The sequence below is a fragment of the Pempheris klunzingeri genome, chromosome 3, assembly GCF_042242105.1.
Source record: "Pempheris klunzingeri isolate RE-2024b chromosome 3, fPemKlu1.hap1, whole genome shotgun sequence".
In the NCBI taxonomy this organism is placed as follows: Eukaryota; Metazoa; Chordata; class Actinopteri; order Acropomatiformes; family Pempheridae; genus Pempheris; species Pempheris klunzingeri.
In genome coordinates, this window is record NC_092014.1 from 18,426,143 (window position 1) to 18,448,752 (window position 22,610).

Consider the following 22,610-nt stretch of genomic DNA (forward strand, 5'->3'; position numbering starts at 1 on the left):
CATAATTAGAGGATAATTTTCTAGGTGATGAAATTCAAACATATGAATGAAATATTTTCATGTATGATAATGGCTCTAGTGGTAAAAATATGAAAAAAAAACAAAAAATGGGACATTGAATATGTTGGTCTGGAATTGAGAGACATCCAACACAAAGAAGGTTCATCTAAGTCTATCATTCAGTGTCTGTTAAATTCATTTAATACATATAATAACTTCAGGAACTAGTTATCTTGTCTGAACTAGACAGTACAGCTTCATGCCCTGCGTGTTAGTCAAAGTGCATTTTATCTATCTATCTCTTATACATCTCCTTTTGTGCCCTGAGTGCAGAAAGCCAAGCTAGGCCCAGGTAAGAAGGTGATCACAGAGACGGATGATGGCGAGTCCTCCCAGTTGCCTTCCAGCGGCTTGGACCAGGTCAAACTCGTCGACTTCAGCTTCCTGGCTGTGCTGGGGAAAGGCAGTTTTGGCAAGGTGAGGCAACTGTGATCAGCTCAAAAATAGACATCTAACAGACGGCATGAGATGTAAAGGACCAAGGTTTTATTAGGTTATATATACAAATGATCTTTTCCTACCTTTCTCTCCCCCTCTTTCTGTCTCTCTGAAGGTCATGCTGGCAGAGATGAAGGCCACTGAAGAGCTGTACGCAATAAAGATCCTGAAGAAAGACGTGGTGATCCAGGACGATGACGTGGAATGTACCATGGTGGAGAAGAGAGTCCTGGCCCAACAGGACAAGCCGCCCTTCCTCACACACCTCCACTCGTGCTTCCAGACTGTGGTAGGTAAAATGCTCCTGGACATGCACCCGAACAAGTCACTCCAGGTCAGGTCAGGTCAAATTAATTTGTGAAGGGGCTTTTAGCTAAACAGCTTAGTCATAAACTGTTGTAGAGAGCAGCAGAGGACATGCCTGACAAGTACAGCTGAAAAAAGAGAAGGGGAAACAAACAAGCCCCAAATTAAAAGGCTGAGGTTGTGTGTGTGTGTGTGTGTGTGTGTTTATACAAAGCATGTCTGTATTTGCATACATGTGTGTATTTACTTTGAGCCATGCAAAGATCAGGCCACACAACTTGAGAGCACATTCTGTATGAGCGACGAGACATAAACTCACAAAAATTTGTGTATTTCCCGCTCAAACACACAGCCATGATATTAAGGGCACATGCAGTCATACACACACACACACATGCGCGCACGCGAGTGAACTTGCACTTATTCATAAAAGTGTATTGCTTACGTAAGAACACACACAAAAGAGGACGTGTGCACCCACATTCATACAAACAAGTATCTTTACACACGTGAAGTTATGACAAATTTTGCTTTGTGCTTTTCTTTCGTACTCTGTAGTATTTCTTCTGTTTCTACCCTTGCAATGTTAAGCTTTAGATCCACCCTTGATTTAAAGAACTTAGCTTGCCACTGTGTGTTATGTAACTCTAACATACAAACACGTGTACACATTCAAAATCACTCATTGTTACTTTCTTCCGTGTACCTTAACTAAATCATGTAGATACATCTCTCATTGCTTTGCTACCCAGATATGGAAATTTAACTTCCTAAAACCTGAGTCAAATCCTCTTCACATTAAGGTCTTTCACTTATTTTGAAGCTTAGATGTCTTGGAGAATCAGTCAAGGTGTAACAATACTAGCAATAGTAGTAGTGACAGCCACTGGGCTCTGCCTCCGTGGCAGCATATTCAAGCTGGCATACTGTGATAGTCTGCAGGACGGTGATTTCCTGTCATGACGCATGTAATGTCAAAAAATGTTGAGAGGGTAGTCCAGCAATTTATTATTACTCAAAAAGATTGTGCAATATCCTAAATTTTCGTACTAGTATTCCTCCAGCTCCAAAAACACTGGATCCTACATTTCCTTTATTGTAACGTGATAACATAATCCTAACAGTAAGACCTGCCCTGCCTGCCTAAAAATGTGTAGTCTCAGTGCCCAAGCTGAGATGACTTTGATTTGATTTCAATATTTGATAGGATGATTGATTAAGTTGTAGATCAACCCTGGAAAGTTGTCTTAAGGGTTTTTGAACTGGGCAGAAACAGTGAATAGAGATATAAATATTGTATATCTATATTTTGGCCATTGGTTTGCTCTGGATGCCAAAATAACGTCTGTTAGCAGTTAGATTTTTCATAGAGGCCTGAACTGAACTATAGCAGATAATTAAAGGTGTTGCACCCACGCACATGCCCACACACACACACACACACACACATATTTATTCTCCCGCATTCAAAACAGACTCTTACTTTCACACTTTCAGAACCTGAAAGTATTTCCACATTTTCTTTGCACCTCTACAAAGTGTGGAAAAAACATTTTAGCTTCCAGAGTCAGTCCATATCGACCAGTTGACTGAGTTTGTTTTTGATTGTTTCCGACCCATTATTGTGAGGAAAACCCCACTAGATCTACGAGACTAAAGACTTTGGAGGAGCACAAAGATCTAGGGACCGTCATCATCATGCAGTTGGAGTCAGAGCTCTCACTAGCCCGGGGTCAGATCTGCTTCATCATATGTAGTGATACTTGGTCAAACCCAGCGGAAGGTCAGCTCTGCTTCCAGTATGAGCCGGTCGCTATGTGAGATGGTGGGTTTGTGTTTTTGCTAGTAAGGGACTGTCAAACACAGCTAGACCAGGGTCAGACCAAACATGTCATGGGCAGTAAGGGACCAGCACTAATAGGCAAAGAGAATACTTCCTGACAGATGTCTGTGTTGAGTGTTTTGTTTTTCCATGAAGCGCTTTGTTGTGGGCTTTTTAGGTCACCTTGTCATGGAAAGTGTAGCAGGAACGATGAAACGACTCAGACAGCAAGGTTAGGGAAGGCTGCAGTACTGCCTTGTATCTTTCTGTTTGGAGCACTGGCAGTGAATAGATATGTAGGAATGTTGTGTAATTTCACAGCTTTTGTGGGACTTTGCAGTATTTATGTGCAAAATAATGATGTTGCATGTATTTCCCTTCCTACCCTCCCCACGCCCCATCTATCCCTCACTCCTCTCTTCTATTCTCTCTATCTCTGTGACCACAGGACCGTCTGTACTTTGTCATGGAGTATGTGAATGGGGGAGACCTCATGTACCATATCCAGCAAGTGGGCAAGTTCAAGGAACCTCAGGCAGTGTAAGACATTAGCATTATTTGCAACTGGTGGTGCAATGCTATCTATCTTCTATCTTCTATCATCTCATCTCATTGTTAGCAGAAAGCATGTAACACCCTAGATGCTGCAGTAATATAGTCATCTTGTAAAAAGTATGATGTTGGAATTGTTTCTGGAATACAGCAAAGCTTTCTTTTGGCTTTCTGCAAGTATATGTTCCCTTTCCTTGAGTCTTAAGTCTGTAAATGTGTGGTTATTGCAGGTTCTATGCAGCAGAGATTGCTGTTGGTCTCTTCTTCCTGCACCTTAAAGGAGTCATCTACAGGTGAGTTTCAGCCAGTCTGCACAGCAGTAATACAGAACACACAGTTTTCAAATTCAGGAAAGTAATACTGAAATCTGAAATCTGGTGATATAATAAATGTCTGTTTTCTACAACAGATATCATGCAGTAAAGAGTCATCCTTTAGTGAAAGCTCCAGCAATAGATTTTAGTCTTAATAAAAAAGTTTCAATAGGTCTTACTTGAAACCACCCAGCGGCTGTAACGGGGGTGTGTTTGGAATAAATAGTGTAAGAAGTGGAAGTGCTGACAGTGAAAGCCACCTGGTGAAACTAATTCTAAAAGAAGTGAACATCTTCAAGGATGTTTTGACTGTATGTGTGCTTCCTCAGGGATCTGAAGTTGGACAATGTGATGCTGGACTGTGAGGGACACATTAAGATTGCTGACTTTGGCATGTGCAAAGAGAAAATGACAGAGGGAGTGACCACACGCACCTTCTGCGGCACTCCAGACTACATAGCCCCAGAGGTAAGGCTGAACATGGAGGGGTGCGTGTGTGTCCCTATGTATGTGTGTGCGCATGCATGTTTGTGATGCATGAGGTCATCTCTGTCACTGTCTGGTCTGAGCCTGTGTCACCCTTGTGCTCCAGATTAAGGTCATTGCCTCAGGACAGACACATATACACACACACACACACACACAAGCACTCGCTCATGACGTAAGCATCCCGGTCAGACAGACGCCTAGTGTGTCTGCTGGCAAGTCCAAACTTAACCCAAACACACTAGCTGGGGTATCCGCGTTTTATCCTTTATCAAAATCAGTTTCTGTGATAATTATTTAGTTCAAGACAAATCCACTTGACTTCTCAATTTCACCTTGTGCTTTGTGATCATGGTTGTTTTCATTTTGCTGAGACAGATGCGTAGCTATTTCTCTTGTTTTTGCCCTGGTTGACAGGTAACGTCCATGTCAAAATGTGGACATGAAAAGTAGCTTGCACATCTTTACATTCTGTTTTTGAAAATCATCCCACAGTAGCAGGAACCCTTACCAGTGTGCACTGTCCTCGGTGAATGTGCCGTTGTATCACAGTAGTTGAAAAGGTTGGGTCCAAGGAGGATCAAATGATACCAGTCCAGCACATTCTCACACAATACGGACTGTTCATCAAGCATGTGTCATGACTGGACTGGATGATTGACAAGCCCACTGATCACTAGGGCTGAGTGCTGTTGCAAATATTTCAGTACAATTTCCAGCATGGTATTTCAGTACCATTACCAAAATGAACGCTGCTCCACAAAACCCAAACAGGATATTTGACTAAATAAAATTTAATTTGAAATTGTAAAAAATATCAGATGAAAGTAAACAAGAACAAGCAATTCTGACCAGGAAAACAATTGGTGCCAACTTTTGGAGTTCAAGATTTTGCAACGTCCAATGCTTCAGACAAAAATCACTAGAAATAATCATGTATTCATCCCTACTGATGACATCATCATGCATGAAAAGCTGCCAACAAATGGTGGCACTGATAAAACAGCAAACTAAATATTTCAGTTTCACTATTCTTTAGAAATGTGAAGACACACAATAACCTATTAATCCACTTGTTTTGGTTTCTGCATTGTTATGATTGGTTTAACACTGACTGAGCTGTTGGAGCAAGTAATCACATGAACTCTCTCAAAGACGGCCAACCCCACTAAACAAAAGCACTGCCTGTGATTCATGGGATCTAAAAACCAAGTATTCACAAGTATCCATCATTTATCGGTCTCTCTCAATTGCACAAAGTATAGTAACAGTGAATGTCTGCAACTTGCAGAAGTTTATACTTTATGAACTGTTTTACTTTGCCCAACTCTGCAGCCATTATCAGTTAGTTGGCTTCTATTTAATGGTGGGCTGGGTTATTGATTCTCTCTAAAACCCCCTCTGACAGACTGGGAGGTTAATTCCGCCCTACGGACGCAGGGTGAGCATGCTGTGACCGTTCAGAGTCAGACTGACACTAATGTGCCGGCCAGGGATGACACAGTAGGGGGTAGGAGCGGCTACTGTTTCCATAGCACTGTGAGCCAGTCCGCACACTTAATGTCACACACTTAATGCAAAGTCATACACACACATGATGTCACACAGTCGTATGCATGACAGCATCACATGTGCACACGTCCGCATACACGGATGAAAATCTGCAGACACATAAACAGTGATGCACACAATGGTACTCACATGCACACACTCAAAACCAATCCAGAGTGGAGGCTGACCTTAAAGAATTGGCTCATGCGGTGACATTTTCAGATATAATCGAGGCAAAGTGCTCCTCAAATTGTGTGTGACCAAAAGATCGACTATTAAGCTGAATTTGACTTCACAGATTGGACACATGCTTCATACAATTAACTCATACTGGTCTCTTGGATTAGTAACTCTGCAGTTACTGAACATGCTCTAAGTGCATAGTGTAACAGCCACAGTGGTATAGGAAATTCTTTTGACCTATATTGGCATGTCATTTCTGTAAGCTCAGCTGCTGTCCTACGCTGAGTGTTTGATTGACCTATTCATCTTGACAGTGCATATGAGTGACGTGTCACTGAAAGTCATGAGAGTCATGAGAGCATGCAGAGTTTTGTCATTGGCCATTGTTCCAGCTCTGAAATCTGAACATAATCACCTTGACAAGTTGAAGGTGTTCAGGTACTTTGGAGGGATTTGATTTAAGCAGATCTCCTTTTTTGGTAGGAAATGTTTGCTGTTCATCATGTAGGTGAAAGCTTAGGGGTTAGGGAAGAAAACAGTTTTTTCATAATTTGGATCCAGTCAGAGTATTCTCAGTCTATTCACTGTCTATTCACCCTGAAGAAGGAAAACTCTCTGTAATATAGTGAATGTTTAGGATTAAATAGAAGCTACTATAGCGAGGTCACTTCTGAAACAAAGCTGTGTTGGCAGGTTTGTGCATGTTTGTATCTCAGAATGCGTGAGATTGCTGTGAGAAGAGAAATATTTTCACACTTCCCTATTTTCACACACACCTGCCCACATGCACAGTGAGTGACTACATTTCTGTGTAGCGCTGGATCCCCTGGTAGTCAGCACACATGTGACAGAATGCAGTATTGTTCCTGCTGCCTGTTGCCACACACAGACATACACACGCATGCACACACACTCACACACACACACACACACACACATGCTGGCACACACTTTTTCGCTGTATTTACTCTGACCTATATAGCCAGTCATTGGTAGCTCCCGTCTGGGAGGAACGCTCACACTAATGTGAATTTACACCTCAGTGACTTTGACACAGAGAGAAAGAGATAGCGAGGAAGAGAGAGAGAGGCGGGAGAGAACAGAAAGGGAACACAAAGGTGACATAAGGTATTAACTGTGAGGAAAAGAGCAGAAGGGGACAAGAGTAACCGGACACTTAAGGAAAGACGCAAAGAAATGAGAGAGTAGCCTGATGATGGCTCTTTGTAGCATTTCAGGCGAGCAGTTGAGGATATTGAGCTGTCTGACTCGGGCCATTTCCCTCTATGCCCTAGTTGGTCCCCACTGCAGTGTAGCATTAGGAGGCATAGGTGTCCACTTCCCTGCTCACCCCTCTGTGGGCTGAAACAGTGGTTTGGGTGTTTGTAGTGTCAGGATGATGTAGTATAAATTAATTGTAGCTGGTGTTCCTTCTCAAAGTTTTAATGTTTATTGTTTTAAAGGATAGACTGACTCTCAGAACTAAACTAACAGTATATGTACTACACTCATTGATATGTACAAGAGAGGTTTGACTGTGGCTGTTTCTGAAAAAGTCAAGAACTAGGAATAGAAACCCTGAGTCATCATGAAGTTGCCATATGGTCACATGCTTTCTCAGTGGTAGCTCCAATTTTACACTCTTCACCAATTACTGCGCACTCAAACCAGTGTTTGCTATTAGTAGTCCTTCAAAATCACTTGAGCTGTGGCTGGAAAAGCGAGTGAGAAAAAGTCAGAGAGGAAAAACATGGTGAAAAAATCTTAGTGAGAAGGAAACTGCAGAGAGCATGAACCTGCAAGCATCTTGCAAACAACATAACAATAACAATAACAGTGTGTATTCATTTGGTATTTATCTGATCTTTCCAAACCCAAAAAAAAGTAATGTCAAAGTCTTAGTGTCTCACCTGAACCAGACCATGTAACTATATCCCAAAACAGTCACCTGTGTATTGGTGCAGCTGAATGGCCTCAGGTTTGTCAGCTTGATAACACCTGGCTGACATTTTATGCTCTGGCAAAAAGTTATTTTTAATCTGTGATGCTGCATGAACACAATAGGCCTTTTTTCACAGCAGGCATTTTGACTTATCGTAGTAGGAAAAGCACAGATGATTGGACAATTCCAGTACCTGGAAACTAAAGCAGCTAAATGGAATCCAGCCCCCATTGATTTTATTGTTTACATCTGTGCTTCTCCTACTGTGACCAGTCAAAATGTCCTCTGTGAAAAAGGCCTATTCTTCCAGAACTGTTTTAGTAAAGTTGGTTATCCTCTTTAAAGGAAAGCTAGTTCAGTGGTCATGAGGAATATTATACAGCCTCTGAAAATAGTTGTTTTATATCTTCTCAAAATTCAAAATGTATTATATCGTCTCTTTGCAAAATTTGAGAAAATGACCCTGATGATGTCATCAAGAACTTGAATTTGGTTTGAGACCTACAGTTAAATATGTAAAAAAAAAAAAACTAGCTTTACAAACTGAGGTTGTGGCATTTGAAAGACATGGGTGTTTACCAGGCAGGAAGGATCTAATGAAAGATGCTATCAAGTTGCATTAGGGGTAATGCAGTTCAAGGGATTTGAGGGCATTTCTCACCTGGGACTAAAAGTCAGGGTATGTTTGCTTCTGCCGCTTTGATTTTTTCCATTCTTTTTTCATCTGTTTTTGCAAGTGCAATGCTTGATTACAGAAACACCCCTTTAGGTCTCACAATTTATCTCATAAAAAGGTGCTGTTCATCTCAAGTGCTACTTTCTGTGTAGGACGCTCACGTAAACCCCAAGGCTGCTCATTACAGTAATATCATCAGTGAATGAAACCAACCACAGCAGACACATACAGCACGGAGAAATTACTTCAGAAACAGTCCACTGTAGCGTGGCCTGATGCACACTGCATCTGCTCCACAGCACACACATTCCTCAAAGGGATCCGATAACAACAAAGAGGAAGATATTCACGTAGCACGCTGTAACAGTGTTGGTCATGAGGGCAGTGTTGTGCGTTGTAGTGTTCAGCCACACTGACTTGGTTTCTGTATGGAGGATGAGGTTTTGGGAGCAGGTTGGTACGTTTGTGTGTGTGTGGTAAGCAGAGTAGCCCCGAATAGCTAGCAGTCTGATCCACAACTGTCACGCAGCATTAGGCCTAATGGAAGAGAAATGTCTGCAGCAAAGCCCATGCACATGCACATGCACACACACAAACACACATACAGACATACGCACAAACGCTGACTGTTCAAGCCACGAGCACAGGTACACAAATAAACACAGATGCACACAGACACAGGCGCATAAAACATGTTTTGTCTCAGCAAATATACTATAGAGGAAATATATTCACAATTATATGTTTATAAAAGTTAATGTGCACAAAATCTATTTTTATTCTGTCCTCTTTCACTGCACAGACATGCACATGCACACACACGAATGGACTGCAGTGAATCAGCGGAGCTCCACTGGCCAGAGGCTTTCATAGAATAAAATAAAAAATAAAAGAGGATGAGAGCAGGGAATGTCAGGCACAGGTCACGCTTGTCTATTTCAATCTCTCGCAACCTGGCAGATGCAGAGAGTGCTTTATGTATTTATCAGCCTCATGCAAACAGCAAAGCAAACAAACATATGTGTATATAATTGATAAGTAGAAAGCTGAAGATCTCGACTCAACGTGCTGGCTCAGAGCATGAAGGTCATTGTGCCTCAACTGTAAATGTCCGCTGGTGTTGTTGCAGACAGGCGATGGGTGGCAAGGGCAGCAAGTCACAGCAGCATCGCATTAGCATAGCGTTCTGCAGGATGGCCTGAAACTGATCTAACCAGTCGCTTTTCCGCTGAACTCTAATTGTCCTCACTGCCTTTTTTCCGTTCCTTTTCCTTTTGTTTCTCAGTGACAATGAATCCGACTCCTCCACCCTCCTCTGACTTTTAAGTGTCTCTCTCTTTTTAGCGCTTTACTTTCTCCACAGCGAGTAGTGACGGCTGAGAGAAAAACTGAATGTGACAGTGAGAATACAGCAGTAAATAATATGTGACTTTAGTTCATTTCTGGAATTTGTAGAACTGACCAGCCAACACTGGCATCCCTAGAGTTAGTGTACTAGCATAAAAATGATGCCGTTTACATACTGTATACTACATCTCATCCTGACTGAGAACCATTCGTAGATTTTTAGGTTTTTATTTATAAGAGAATTGCAATTTCTTTACATTTATGGCAATAATTCTAACTTATAGTAGCATCAGGAGATAAAAATGTTTCTTATCTGATTGTTTTTCACACATTCTGACTCTCTTTCCCAGATAATCCCTCCCCTTTCTGTCTCTCTCCCTCTGTTTTCATTCCCATGACACAAACCGACATGAGGCTGCAGATCTCCTTGCTACATTGACCTGACATGTCTACATGCTTTCCATGCATAAATCCCTTATTGCTCATGGTTTTGCAAGAGAGACTGTAAGGTCAATTCTCAATGACACAGCACCATAAATACTGTATGCCACATTAGGTTCATGATGCACTGTCTGGCATTGGCCTAGATCCCCCTGTCATGGTAAAACTGTTTCCTCTCGCAGATTATTAAAGAACTTCACTTTCTTCATGAGAGATGTGGCATGTCCAAACTGCACAAAGGCGTTGTTCCAGCATATGTTTATGCTGTATCAGATCTGTTCTTTTTTTGTTTGAAGATGAGTAGAGAGATCCAGATGAGTTTGTTTTCCCAGTAAGACTTTTCTACTTTCAGTTCACAGGGATGAGGAATTATCCCTTCTCATCCATATTGAAATCTTTCAATAGTGGCAGTGCAAATCTTATGTGAAAACGCATCTTCAGAGTGCGTTGCTGAAGTCACTGACAGCTGTCAGGTCAGACTGAAGGTCGGCATTATTCCTGCAGGAAGCAGGATTTGAAGAGGCAAGCTCGGGGATTGCACCCAGAGGTTTCCCTTGCCATGGAGTCTTTATCCGTTGAGCTAATTAGAAACATCGAGGCAAGATAAGGGAAGGGGGCTTTTCCCTTCTGCATCCTCCTGCCTTCTTAGCAAGGAGCTAACGAAAGCCGAGGATTAAGGCTCAGCACTTCTCACCTTCTTGAGGCACCGTGTTCGCTTTCATACAAAGGGATCATGATGTAACATCACAATGTTACCTGTATGTTGAACAGATGACGTTTTGTTGGGGTCAAGTGAAGCACTGATGTAACACTTTTGTGTGACTGCTTTTTTAAACCATATTTAATTGGGTTTTTACCGATATACACAGTATTATGGAAACACATCAGAATAGCAGCCCTGATTCAATTAATGTGATCTCATTATTCTGTTTAATACGTCATGGTGTAGGAATTGAATGTAAATTCAAATAAAAGAAAATAATGTTGAGTACAGATGATATATTTCTATGCTCTGTTTGAGTAATTGTCTGCTGGTATTGAAATTCAAATCGCATTAGTAAATTTAGAGAGAGCTTTTTGGCACATCAGCGGGCATGCTGTACAGCAGAATACCGGTGAAAGTACAGAGGTTGCGATTGCTGTCTGCCCAGACCCAAGACCTGGCTTCCATGTGCACAGCAACCTGGTCTCCTTTCTGAAGAAGCAGCACTACCCCATTGGAGCCACTATCAGTGACGTCGGAGGCAGTTGGGTGTTCAGCGGTGCCCACAACAGCCTCTCCATTCTTGTACAGGAGTAAGAAGCCAGGGTTTCCTCCGTTAGCATGAGAGTAGAGGGTGAAGTGGTAAACTCCACTGACTGGAGCAGTAAAGACTCCTGAACAGGAAGGTTGAAGAAGAAAGAGGACGATGGGTCATTTTAAAATTAATGTTATTTACATGAAGTGATATAATGAGAGCATTACAGGTGAGGCATGGGGAGTGAACTCAATACTGTTACATTAACATGCAAATAAACCACCTCCTCTAGCCACCTAAGCAATGACAAGGCAAGAAAGAAAAACTCCTGCAAGTCTCCATTACGCTTGTACAGTAAGGGCAGGAGTATAGCACACAACACAGAAAGAAAGAACACAGAACATACCAAAAAAGATTTATGTGGCTTAAAGCCCACATGTGAAAAACATTGAAAGCCACAAATGAATTCAGTGATTGCATAGGTTTCTGCAATACATTACCTATTGTGGGATCATAGCCGTCTCCAATGTTGGTGATGACTTTCTTGTAGACAAGAGTGGTCTCAGTGTTAAATGGCCCAATGTGCATTTGGTTCTCTTGCAGTGCAGCTGAGAAGGCTACTTTATCTGTCAAAGAAAAAAATAAATATTAAAATTTTTGTGTATAAATACAGCTTGTCCCAAGGTCAAAAATGACAAATACACAAAAAGAAAGCATCCTATCTCTAAAGTGTATACTTTAAGTCAAATGTCATCCTTCTTTCTGGTGATTTACTAATTAATCTACCTCCAGTCATTGTTGTCTTCACCTCTTCCACCGCTGCAGCTGTTTGGTCAACCTTATTCTGCAGCTCCTCTTGTACAGTTTGATTAGTTTCCAGTTTGGCTTCCAACTCTATAATGAAAATGCATGAAACACTGTTGGACTCTCTTGACACCTGGACCCTGCTCAAGCCACAGCAACAGCATAGTACAAAAATATGTAGCCTGTCCTGCGTTCACATACACACATATACCGGGAACAGGAATATTAGCACATTTGACAGCTATTACTATAAAACTTTAAACCCAACTTCATGATTTATCATATCAAATCAAAACAGATGCATTTTACAGTGGATCAATAATATGTTGCTTGCCGTGATCAGCATTTTTAAGAGCCTCCACCTCAGCCTCTGTTTTGTCAAGCTTTGTGTTCATCTCTTGGCCCAGAATCTCGGTGGCATTCAGTCTTGCGTCTAACTCTGTGGGATTACAAAATAGACATGACTAACAGTAAACCACCTGCTAATATTTTAGTAGTGAATGAGTGTACATGTTTTTTTTTACGTAGATTTATTTTCTCCAGTGCCTCCACTTTTGTTTCGGTGACTTCAAGCCGTGTGTTCATTTCCTTGGCTAGGCCCTCACTGGCCTCTACTTTGGACTTGAGCTCTAGTGGAAGATATGAAATGACGCATGGTGTTTCAATCCATCTGATAATGTAATCAGTCATAATCGATTTTCAACAATGTGAACCTACCTTGACCAGCTGTCTTGAGAGCTTTCACCTCCCTTTCCACTTCTTCAGTCTTGATCTTCAGCTCCTCACTCAGGCTCTCAGTGGCTCCCTGTCTGGCTGCCAGTTCTGTTGGAATTGATTAGAAGAGTATGATGTAATTATGATGAGCAAAGTATGGGTAATGCACTACGTCAGAGCTACAGGAATTCATTCATTCTCTTTACCTTGATTAGCTGTATTGACTGCCTGCACTTGCCTCAGTGTATCTCCAAGGCTGATCTTCAGCTTCTCAGTCAGACTTTCACTGGCTGACAACCTAGAATTCAACCCTTTGGTTGAAGGGAGGGAAAGGATTTGGAAAACTAATAATGATTTCAGCTAATGATGGGATTAAATCATGTAGCCAGATGATCGTGGATTATAATTCCTCAGGGAAGTTAGGCAACATCAGGAGTTTCTTTTCTACAAATACATCATGATTTATTTTACTTATTGCATTTGATAGTGTAGTTTCAGCCCAAGTTAAGTGGAAACTGGCCTGTTTGAGACAAACAACATCAACAAAGCAGGAAGGGGTGAAAATGACATGGAAAATTCATAGAATTTTCCATCAGGGCCCCCAGTGGTTAACCCTGCAAATAATCTAATACAAATGAATATTTCATACCCAATATGGCATCTTAAGAAGAATTTTCATAGTATTGAGGCCTCTGGCTTCACCTTGATCAACAGTCTTCAGCGCCTCCAACTCTGTCTCTGTGTTTCCAAGCCGGGCAGCCAAGTCCTTCTCTAGACTCTCACTGGACTCAAATCTGGACTCCAACTCTGACAATTAAAAGCTGGATTTGAACAGTCAGCAGTTTCAAAAGATTTCAAGTCTCGAGTCTTTTGATTTCAGATAATTCACTTGGGAAATACATGATGCCAAGTGAATATATATATAACCTTTTCAAGTGTATATATACCATTAATTTCCACCTGTAATTGAGTGACGAGGGTTCTTTGTGTCTCTGCTTGGACATCAGTGGCATTCAGTCTGGCTTCCAATTCTGTTCATTGCATGGAGGAGTAAAATTATCAACCACAGCGATAATTCTGATGTTCTGATCTTATTCCTCAGAAAGCAAAACAGCAGTTTATATTATCATGCATGTATGGTGGCATGTTATTGGACGTACCCATGTGTTAAAAATGCAAATGATTTACCATGACTAGCAGTCTGCAGTGCCTTCACATCTATGTCCACATCTCCAAACTTATTCCCCAGCTCAGTCAGTCTGATGTTCAGCTCTATTTGTAAAAAACAAAAGCCAGATGAATACTGCACGATTCTTTATTCAGTCAAGTATAAATCATGAAGTGAAAGCAGATGAGCTAAGAGAATGAGAAGACATCTACTTTATTCTGTATTAATAATTGACTTGTTTGTTGTATTACCTTTACTTTCCCTCTGCAGTTGTTCCACTCTTGTGTTTTGACCCTCCAGATCACTGGCATTCAATCTGGCCTCCAGCTCTGAGGATAGGAGAGAGATTAGAATGATTAGAATGAACAAGGAGGAAAATAAAACAAGCAAACAAATTATAATCAGGAGCAATAGATAGCACATAGTAGTGTAATTACGTGTGTAATACAGGCTGCAGCGAAGGAATAAATAATGACTTATTCCTCACACATTTCTGTGTGAAAGTATTTTAACAAGGATCTGACCTTTTCCTTTTTTTCTTTCCCTTTCTCTCTTTACCTTGATCAACAGTCTTCAGCATTTCCACTTCTGTCTCTGCGTTTTTAAGCCGGACATTCAGCTCCTCCTCTAGAGTCTCACTGGCCTCCAGCCTGGACTCAAACTCTAACAGATAAAATGATTGATTAAATACATCCTGAATTTAACTAATTCAAAGCCAAATCTTAGGATGGCATGAAAGTGTAAACGGGGGAGAGATGAAGTGGGCTGCGAGATGAAAATGAAGTATCCTTACCTTGATCAGCGGTCTTTAACCTGTTCACCGTTGATCACTAATTTACTCACAGCGCGATTGCACTACATGTATTAATGTACCTTTAATGTCCACTTGTAATTGTGCCACCAGAGTTCTTTGTGTGTCAGCCTGACCATCAGTGGCATTCAGTCTAGCTTCCAGTCCTTGTCATTAGATGGCAGAATAAAACATGAAATATTGAGGCACAGATAATTCCATCAAAAAGCTAAAAACAAAATAGTTCTTCCACCTTTTATTCAAAATATATTATACATATAATGATAGACTTAATCATATAGGATGAATGCAGTTTGTTTACCTCGATCAGCAGTCTGCAGTGCCTTCACTTCCTCGTCCACATCTCCGAGCTTATTTCCGACTTCTGTCAGCATGGCTTTCAACTCTATTTGTTAAACATGAGGGAATGAATACTGCATGACTTCTACCATTCAGTCAATGATGAATCATGAGGTGAGATTAGATGAGCTGGGATGAGGAAGAAATCTACTTTGCTGGTTATTAATAATTTACATGTTTGTTGTACCTTTACTTTCCCTTTGCAGTTGTTCCACTCGTTTGCTTTGACCCTCCAAATCACTGGCATTCAGTCTGGCCTCCAGTTCTGCTCAAACAAATGAAAGCAAAGCAAAAAAACATGAAAACAATTTTAACTACTGAACTGCACTGTACAAGAGGTTGCAGTCATTGTGGAAAAAGAATAGGGAGGTCAGCTTCATTGGCTATAAATGTACTGCTTCTTAATTTTATCAAGTGCTCTTGTTTTGATTATAAGATTTTTAGAAAGGACCCCAGGTTATATGTTGTGGCCATGGTTACCTTACCAGTGTACTGCCGCACGACTTGCTGCACCGTCTTCCTCTGCTCCTCCTCCTGCATCTCACTGACTCTCAGCCTGGACTCATGGTCTTGGTTGTGCAAATATTATTAATATAAACAAACATGTTATTTTTTATGTAAACACATAATTATGTTTTCATTTTCACTCTACCTGTAAAGCCTCTCTTCAGTGCTTCCACTTGTTTCCACAGCTCCTCCATCAGGCCGTCAGCGACTGTCTGCGTGGATGTCTGTCCTATACAGTAAATTATGCAAATCATGTAATGCAGAATGAGTGAATCACTAAGTGCTGTACAAACACTATATTTGCCATTAAATCAGAGATAAACAAAAACAGAAGGCTTGGAGGGATCAAAGGAGGATACATGCACTCTTGGACACCATACAACCAACTCCCACACATACCCTGTACTTTCTGAAGCTGCAGCAGTTGCTCTTTGGTGTGTTTCAGCTCATTTCTGTGCTCATCCAAAACACCCAGCATCTCTCTGAGCAGAGTGAAGGTATCTGCATCAGCAAGCTCATGCTGAGTATATGTGATAGCAGCGAACCTTTGTCCCAGGACGTTCGCCTCAGACAGGCAGCAGCCAAGCAGGACGAGGAAAACAACCCTCATCTTTGTGGTCTGTAGAGCTGTGACACCTGGAAGGGTCTGCAAGAGGGGCTTTTAAGCAGTAGGTGAGCGTGTGAAAGGTTATGCAAGGTTTGTGTGCTGTTTACATGTCAGTGAAGTTCATGAAACATGTATCAGGGTCAAGGATGGAGGTATTGTGATAAGAGACTTTGACAAAGTAAAGGACCATGGAAAAATAATGACAGGCCAGCCCCGTTATTTTTGTACAAACCTTTGTGCCAACTTTTCAAGATGCTAGATGAATTGTAGCCGTAGTGATGTTACATATGGGGCTGCAACCAGCGATTATTTTCATTGTCAATTAGTCTCAAGATTGTTTTTGTTTTATATTTGTATTATATCCGTTTGGTCTAAAAAAATCAGCTCAAGATGACATCTCCAAATGTCTTGTTTTGTCACTCAGTCGTCCAAAACCCGAAGATATTCAATTTACAATGGTATAAAACTCATCATTTAATTGTAGTCGACATTTTTACACAGCAAGATTTGCTCCATGATGCGCACACAGTTGACAGTAGTAAATAAAACTGAATATGAGGTTATGTAAACATATAAAAATACAGACAAAAATATTTAGTAGGTTGTTTTTGGACAGTTTCAGTGTTATTTTGTATATTTTTTTTAACTTGAAATAGAGGAAACATAGTAGATGATCAAGATCAAGTCAGGCAGCCTGTGACATTAAATGTGTGCTATATAAATGTGTTCTGCTTCTGTAACTCCAACAGCTATAGTGACATTCAAAGACACATTAGTTTATGTGCGTGGAGGTTTGTGCATATGCTTGCCTTTGTGTATGAGGTTAAACACGTGGATGTACTGCGTGTCCAGCCGGCTCCCATCACCCCTCAGGACAGCGTCATGACAGTGGAGTGGAGAGCTGGAGGTGTGTTTGTCTGCTTGTGTGTATTCGTGGGCTCCCATGGGCAAGGCAGAGGTCAGGTCTTACGCTGGGAAGGTTATAGAGTGATACAGGATAGATCTGCTTTCACACAACTGGATGTGTTGGTGTGTATAGCATGTTGTCCATGCATGATTGTACATGTTCCAGGGCAGCATGTTTGCAACAGAGGTCATAGAGAAATGTACCCTATGACAGAACTGCTGTTATACACCTGAAGATGTTTGTGTGTGTGTGTGTGTCGGTCCCCACATTATCCTGTATGTCTGTGTGCGTGTGTGTGTGTGTGTGTGTGTGTGTGTGTGTGTGTGTGTGTGTGTGTGTGTGTGTGTGTGTGTGTGTGTGTGCGTGCGCATGAATGCGTGATCTTAGCACATGTGCTTGGGTGCTGTGAGTGAGGCTGGATTGCACATGCACATGGCTGCACCAGCTGCTGTTGTATGGCAGAAGAGGCTCTAGAGAAATGGCTGGATGTGTAAGTGGGTGTGAAGTCTAAATATGCGTGTCCTCTGAGTGGTGTGAATAGGGTCAAAGCGGATGACAGCACTAACCTTGGCCATTGTCAGAGAAACCCACAGGAAATCCTTCTGTCACCAGAGAAAATGTCACAGTTGAGAAAGGCCTCCTGGGATATCCAGTGGAGGTTTATGTGCTCTGTTTGTTGAAATCCCTCACTTAATCTCTTTTTTAGTTTCTCTCTGCATCCCCGCATTTAGATGTAAAAGATGTACCTACTATAAAATTGTCCTAACTAAGAGTTTTATTCACAATGAGTTCACTGATGTAAAATACTCTTGTAAAATGATATACGGTGACTCTCCTGTGACTTGTTATCTATTCGCTTCCTACGCACCAAATACTTGCTTCTTATCGTAAATGTCTAGCTTCCTAGGGCAGGGCAGAAGTAATTGTCGCAGGTGATTTAAAATGTATGTGATTTATGGGTCATCCAGCATCTCCGCCTCGTCACAGCTTGGTTTGTAGGTATTCTTTGTCTGAGTCAAATCACAGTATGAAGAACAAAGCAAACATGTTCTATGAGTATTCAAAGAATGAAACAGGATTTTTAAGGCTGCTTTCAGACTTCATACGCGCATGTGTGTGTAGCATTTTGAGACACAGTTGTCTTAATAAATTCTGTAAAAACATTTTTCCCACATTCAACAAGGTCATTTTGTAAAGCACAATTTGTAAGCAATGTTTGATGTTGCATTGAGTAATTTCATCATTCAGCTATGGCAGCGTGCGTGAAGAGATGTGTAACGCTGGGAGGAAAACCAGTATATCGCAGAGACTTTCTGAGGATGTTCTTTCATGAATTTACAGAGGAAGATATATACGTGTGTTCGATCTGTTAAGCTTCTTCAAGATGAAGGTTACAATACATGGGAGATTTGTTGTGTGGAAAATTACAGTGAACAGAAAGAGAGTATAGCCACAGTTGGGAAGTTTTCTAGTCTTTCACGTGTAAACTCATGGCTATAGCTGTACAGTAGATACAGTTAAGTACGTCACTGTCATGTGATTGATCTCAAACAACTTTGACATGATTGAGATCAGATCAGACTGAGCCTGACCAATACACCCACACTTTTTGGAGACCAGTGGCCATATTTATGGTCAGGTTTTCCAAATCTGATCGTCAGAAAGGCAAATCAATTGGCCAAATAATTTTCTGCAGCTTATGAATCCCCATTTTAAAATGCACAATTGGCTGTTTGAGTTAGGTTGAACTTCTGAACTTTTTCTCTTCCTCCCTTCACAGATCATTGCATATCAGCCATATGGTCGTTCCGTAGACTGGTGGGCATATGGAGTTCTGCTCTATGAAATGCTGGCAGGACAGGTGAGTGGTGCACACACACACACACACACACACACACACACACACACAATTGTACCTCTTATGTAATTGCCTGCTACAGATTGTGCAGACAACTTTACACGGACACAGGTTTGCTCACAGACTGCTCGTGGCCACATTCTTCCCACACAGCTTAAGCAGAGGCCTAAATGTACTCAGGTGGTGCTTCCTAAAGACCTTCCCACCAGCATGAATAATAAACATTGACATATAAACACACAAAACCTCCATCTCCCCTCCAATCATAGGCCATATCCTATTTAGTGTAAGTTTAGTGAGTTTACTACCGTGTGTTTAGCTTTAATCTGAGTGGTAACATTTGTAAGCACCTGCAAAACTTGGCTGCAGGTTTTAAAGTGTGTCACCACTGAAGTGCAGCCGCAGATGTCTTGTGTTAAGACAAACTCACATCTTCCTATTTTTGCACAAATTGCTGAGTGATTTTGGAACTTAACTGCAGCGGGGCTACACATCAAAGTCTGTTCGCAGATCTTGGGGAGCACTACTGCATATTTGAAAGAATTTGTTTAAAGTCCGTTGTGGCTACAGAATGTGATAAATTCCCATAAGAGTTCAGTTGATGCTCAGTTGGGGCTAATGCCCACAATTTTAGAAATGAAAAAATTATGCTAGTGTGGAGTAAGAAAGAAATTAGTTTACTAGATGCCTGTATCCTGCTTCCCATCTTTACTTGACCTTCTCCAGGGAAACATTTTATTTTACTGAGGGCCAGGGACAATTTTCTTTGTGGGTAAAGTAGGTGCCAAGCTTTGACATGGGCAAGTAACATAAATTTTGACCCTGTTTTAAACTGTCCATTGTCAGTCCAACAGTGGTACAGGAGTGCTCTTTTAATCAAAATGACATAATTTAATGATTTAATGGTCCTTTGTATGTGTTTAAATTAATTTTGTTTTGCTGGGATCAAATAGGCACAAGGGAAAAAAACAGGCTTACTGTGGTGCCAACACGTTTCAAGCTTCTTCAGCCAGCATGCTGCTCTGCAACCAGAGTAGCTGACAGTCTTTTTAGTGTTCAGTTTGTGTATTTCCACACTAATTGAGCAAACAGCACGGCCAGTGGACACGAGTCCTTATTCTGGACAAGTGAACATATTGATAGTTTGTTGTCTTGTAAAGAAGAGCTTCTTTGAAGTCACATTTACAAGCTCAAGACAAAGAGTATATGGAGCTACTCTCATGTGAATGTTGTCATAAGGACACTATCTGAGGAAGAGCACTGAGCTTTTCACTGCCAGTTCAGGGCTTTTTGTGTTCTTCATGCCTTTGAATTCCTGCATTTGTGCATAAATTGCACAGATTAAAATTTCTCACTTACCACTTCTTCATCCGTTTAGGAAGTTTACTTTCCCACTGTTTCTTTGGGGTTTGTTTAACTGTCATGCATTAGCCTGAAGCTGAAGAAGCTCTATGATGTTCACACATTAGCTATTTATGATGGCTATCTGCCATCTGTGCTTAACGCAGAGGTTTCAGCATCAACCTAAAACCACATTCTAGTGGAGATTATAGTGGAAACAGACCATGTCCGAGATAAAAAGCATAAATTACCAATTTGAAAAAGTGCATCCATAGCATGATATATTCTTAGAACTCTGTAAACTGCCTCATGAGTCCTCTTTTTAAAACTTGGAGAAAGTTATAAAATCTCAATCACCAAAAGATTTTTACAGGTTTTAATAAAACATGTTTCCACGAATCAGCACTAAATGACTTTTATGACTTATTAACTCTATTAACTAACCAATGTTCCAAAAGGCTAAAAGCAAAGTGCACGTCCATGCAAAAGCAAACCCCTCCACAGCAAAACAAAACATGACGATGTGAATGTTATTCATTCCCAGATTAACTCAGGCTGACTTGAGTGTCAGCTGTTAAACAATTAACAAAAGTTTTTACCTATTCAGATGCTCCCTGAGTCTGTCTCTCCCTGCCTTATGTGAAGTCAGGTAACGAGGGCATGACGCAGACAGGCTATCTCTACCCGAAGGGGCCAGTGGAGTGGAAATGACGAATAATTCATTTTATGGACTGTCAAAACACCCACATTATGGTTACTGATGATAACCACCCAGTGAGGAGGGGAAAAAGCTGGGTCATCCACTCCATTTGCCCTGCAAGGTCTTCCTGTGAAACTTGTTTGCACAATTTCTGCCCTGTTCCTTGTTTTCTCTCCATTTCCAGGTCTTTGCTGTTCTCACTGTCCTCACTCTGTCTTTTTCTGTCATTGTCTCCCCTATTCTTCCTCTCCATTTCCTGTTTAAATTTGTGTTCTGTTTTTCTGCCCCTTTCATCTAATTTATTTGTCAATTACAGAGGGTACAAATGACAACAAATGTACAAACAAACAAATGTACCACTGCTGGATCCATTTTGTGCTACATAGTGACACTTTTAGCAGCACATTGTCAAACAGCAATAAGGTATTCATCCACCTTATGGATGGAACACCAACAATTCTCTAAACATTATAATGTATTATCTTTCCACCCCCAGCCTCCTTTTGATGGAGAGGATGAAGATGAGCTGTTCCAGTCCATTATGGAGCACAATGTGTCCTACCCCAAGTCCCTGTCCAAAGAAGCGGTCTCAGTCTGCAAAGGGGTGAGTGGACATTATTTGCCATCAATGTAAAATTTTATTTTGGTATTCATAAAAGGTTAACATTGTTAACCTGCTCTTAATCTGCCTCGTCGATTGCTTGTCCTTTTTAACTATCATTGTTTCCCCAAGAAGCTTTTCCCACCTAGGTGAAAACTACTGAACCAGCATTAAGCTCTGTGTCCTTCACGCTCTTCACTGAAGCCAAAATAATTGAACTTCTTGTAACAGGGCTACCAGACCTTCCTGCTAGTTCAGGGTGAAAAACTGACAGGATGGTTCACAGACTGCTATAAGGCTTTTGTAGCTTTCCGGAGTTAGATGTAACATACGAATAGTGCAGCTCCATTTACCATAAGAGTGAAGGCATAGACTTTTTAAAATGCTATGCCGGAATCTGCAAGGTCCCCGTCATTTCCCCACTCAGTTCCTGTGTCTTTTATGCTTGCATTATTAAAACCTTCAAGGGAAGCCTATCAGGTCCTCGGACATGCTCCTCACACGACGTGACGTGTGCAGTGGCTCCCTGAGCTCTGTGTTTTAAAGGTTTATTGCTAATAATTTGTAGCCATTTTACAAAGCTTTTTGTCTGAAATTTTCCAGGTGCACACCACAGTAGTAGAGTAGTGTAAGGTCTCGCCTCTGTGTTTTCACCGGGCAGTGAAAAAATCGATTCAGCAGAATGTGTCATTTGTCACAACAATCGGCCACTAGGGGACATCACAGTAAATGGTCTTTTACAATTTATTATACACTTTAATCTCATGCAATAATAAAGTTGTAATTCTAAAGAGACTGTACTATATTGTACTGGCTATATGGATGAAGTGGAGAGTTCAAAGGAAATTCCTCTTGACCAAGTTTAACTTTCAATAAGTTATTTAATGAAACGTAAAT

At 41.1% G+C, this 22,610-nt stretch overlaps 1 protein-coding gene across 1 annotated transcript in view; it reads left to right on the top strand.

Moving 5' to 3' along the window:
* The window catches only part of prkcaa (protein kinase C, alpha, a), a 140,245-nt gene that overhangs the window by 99,130 nt on the left and 18,505 nt on the right, over positions 1-22,610 (top strand). Inside the window, exons 9-15 of the mRNA XM_070854270.1 lie at positions 334-477; positions 614-787; positions 3,075-3,166; positions 3,409-3,471; positions 3,822-3,960; positions 18,994-19,074; positions 21,609-21,716. Of these exons, the coding sequence (XP_070710371.1) occupies positions 334-477; positions 614-787; positions 3,075-3,166; positions 3,409-3,471; positions 3,822-3,960; positions 18,994-19,074; positions 21,609-21,716 (801 nt within the window). The remainder of the gene's footprint in view (positions 1-333; positions 478-613; positions 788-3,074; positions 3,167-3,408; positions 3,472-3,821; positions 3,961-18,993; positions 19,075-21,608; positions 21,717-22,610) is intronic.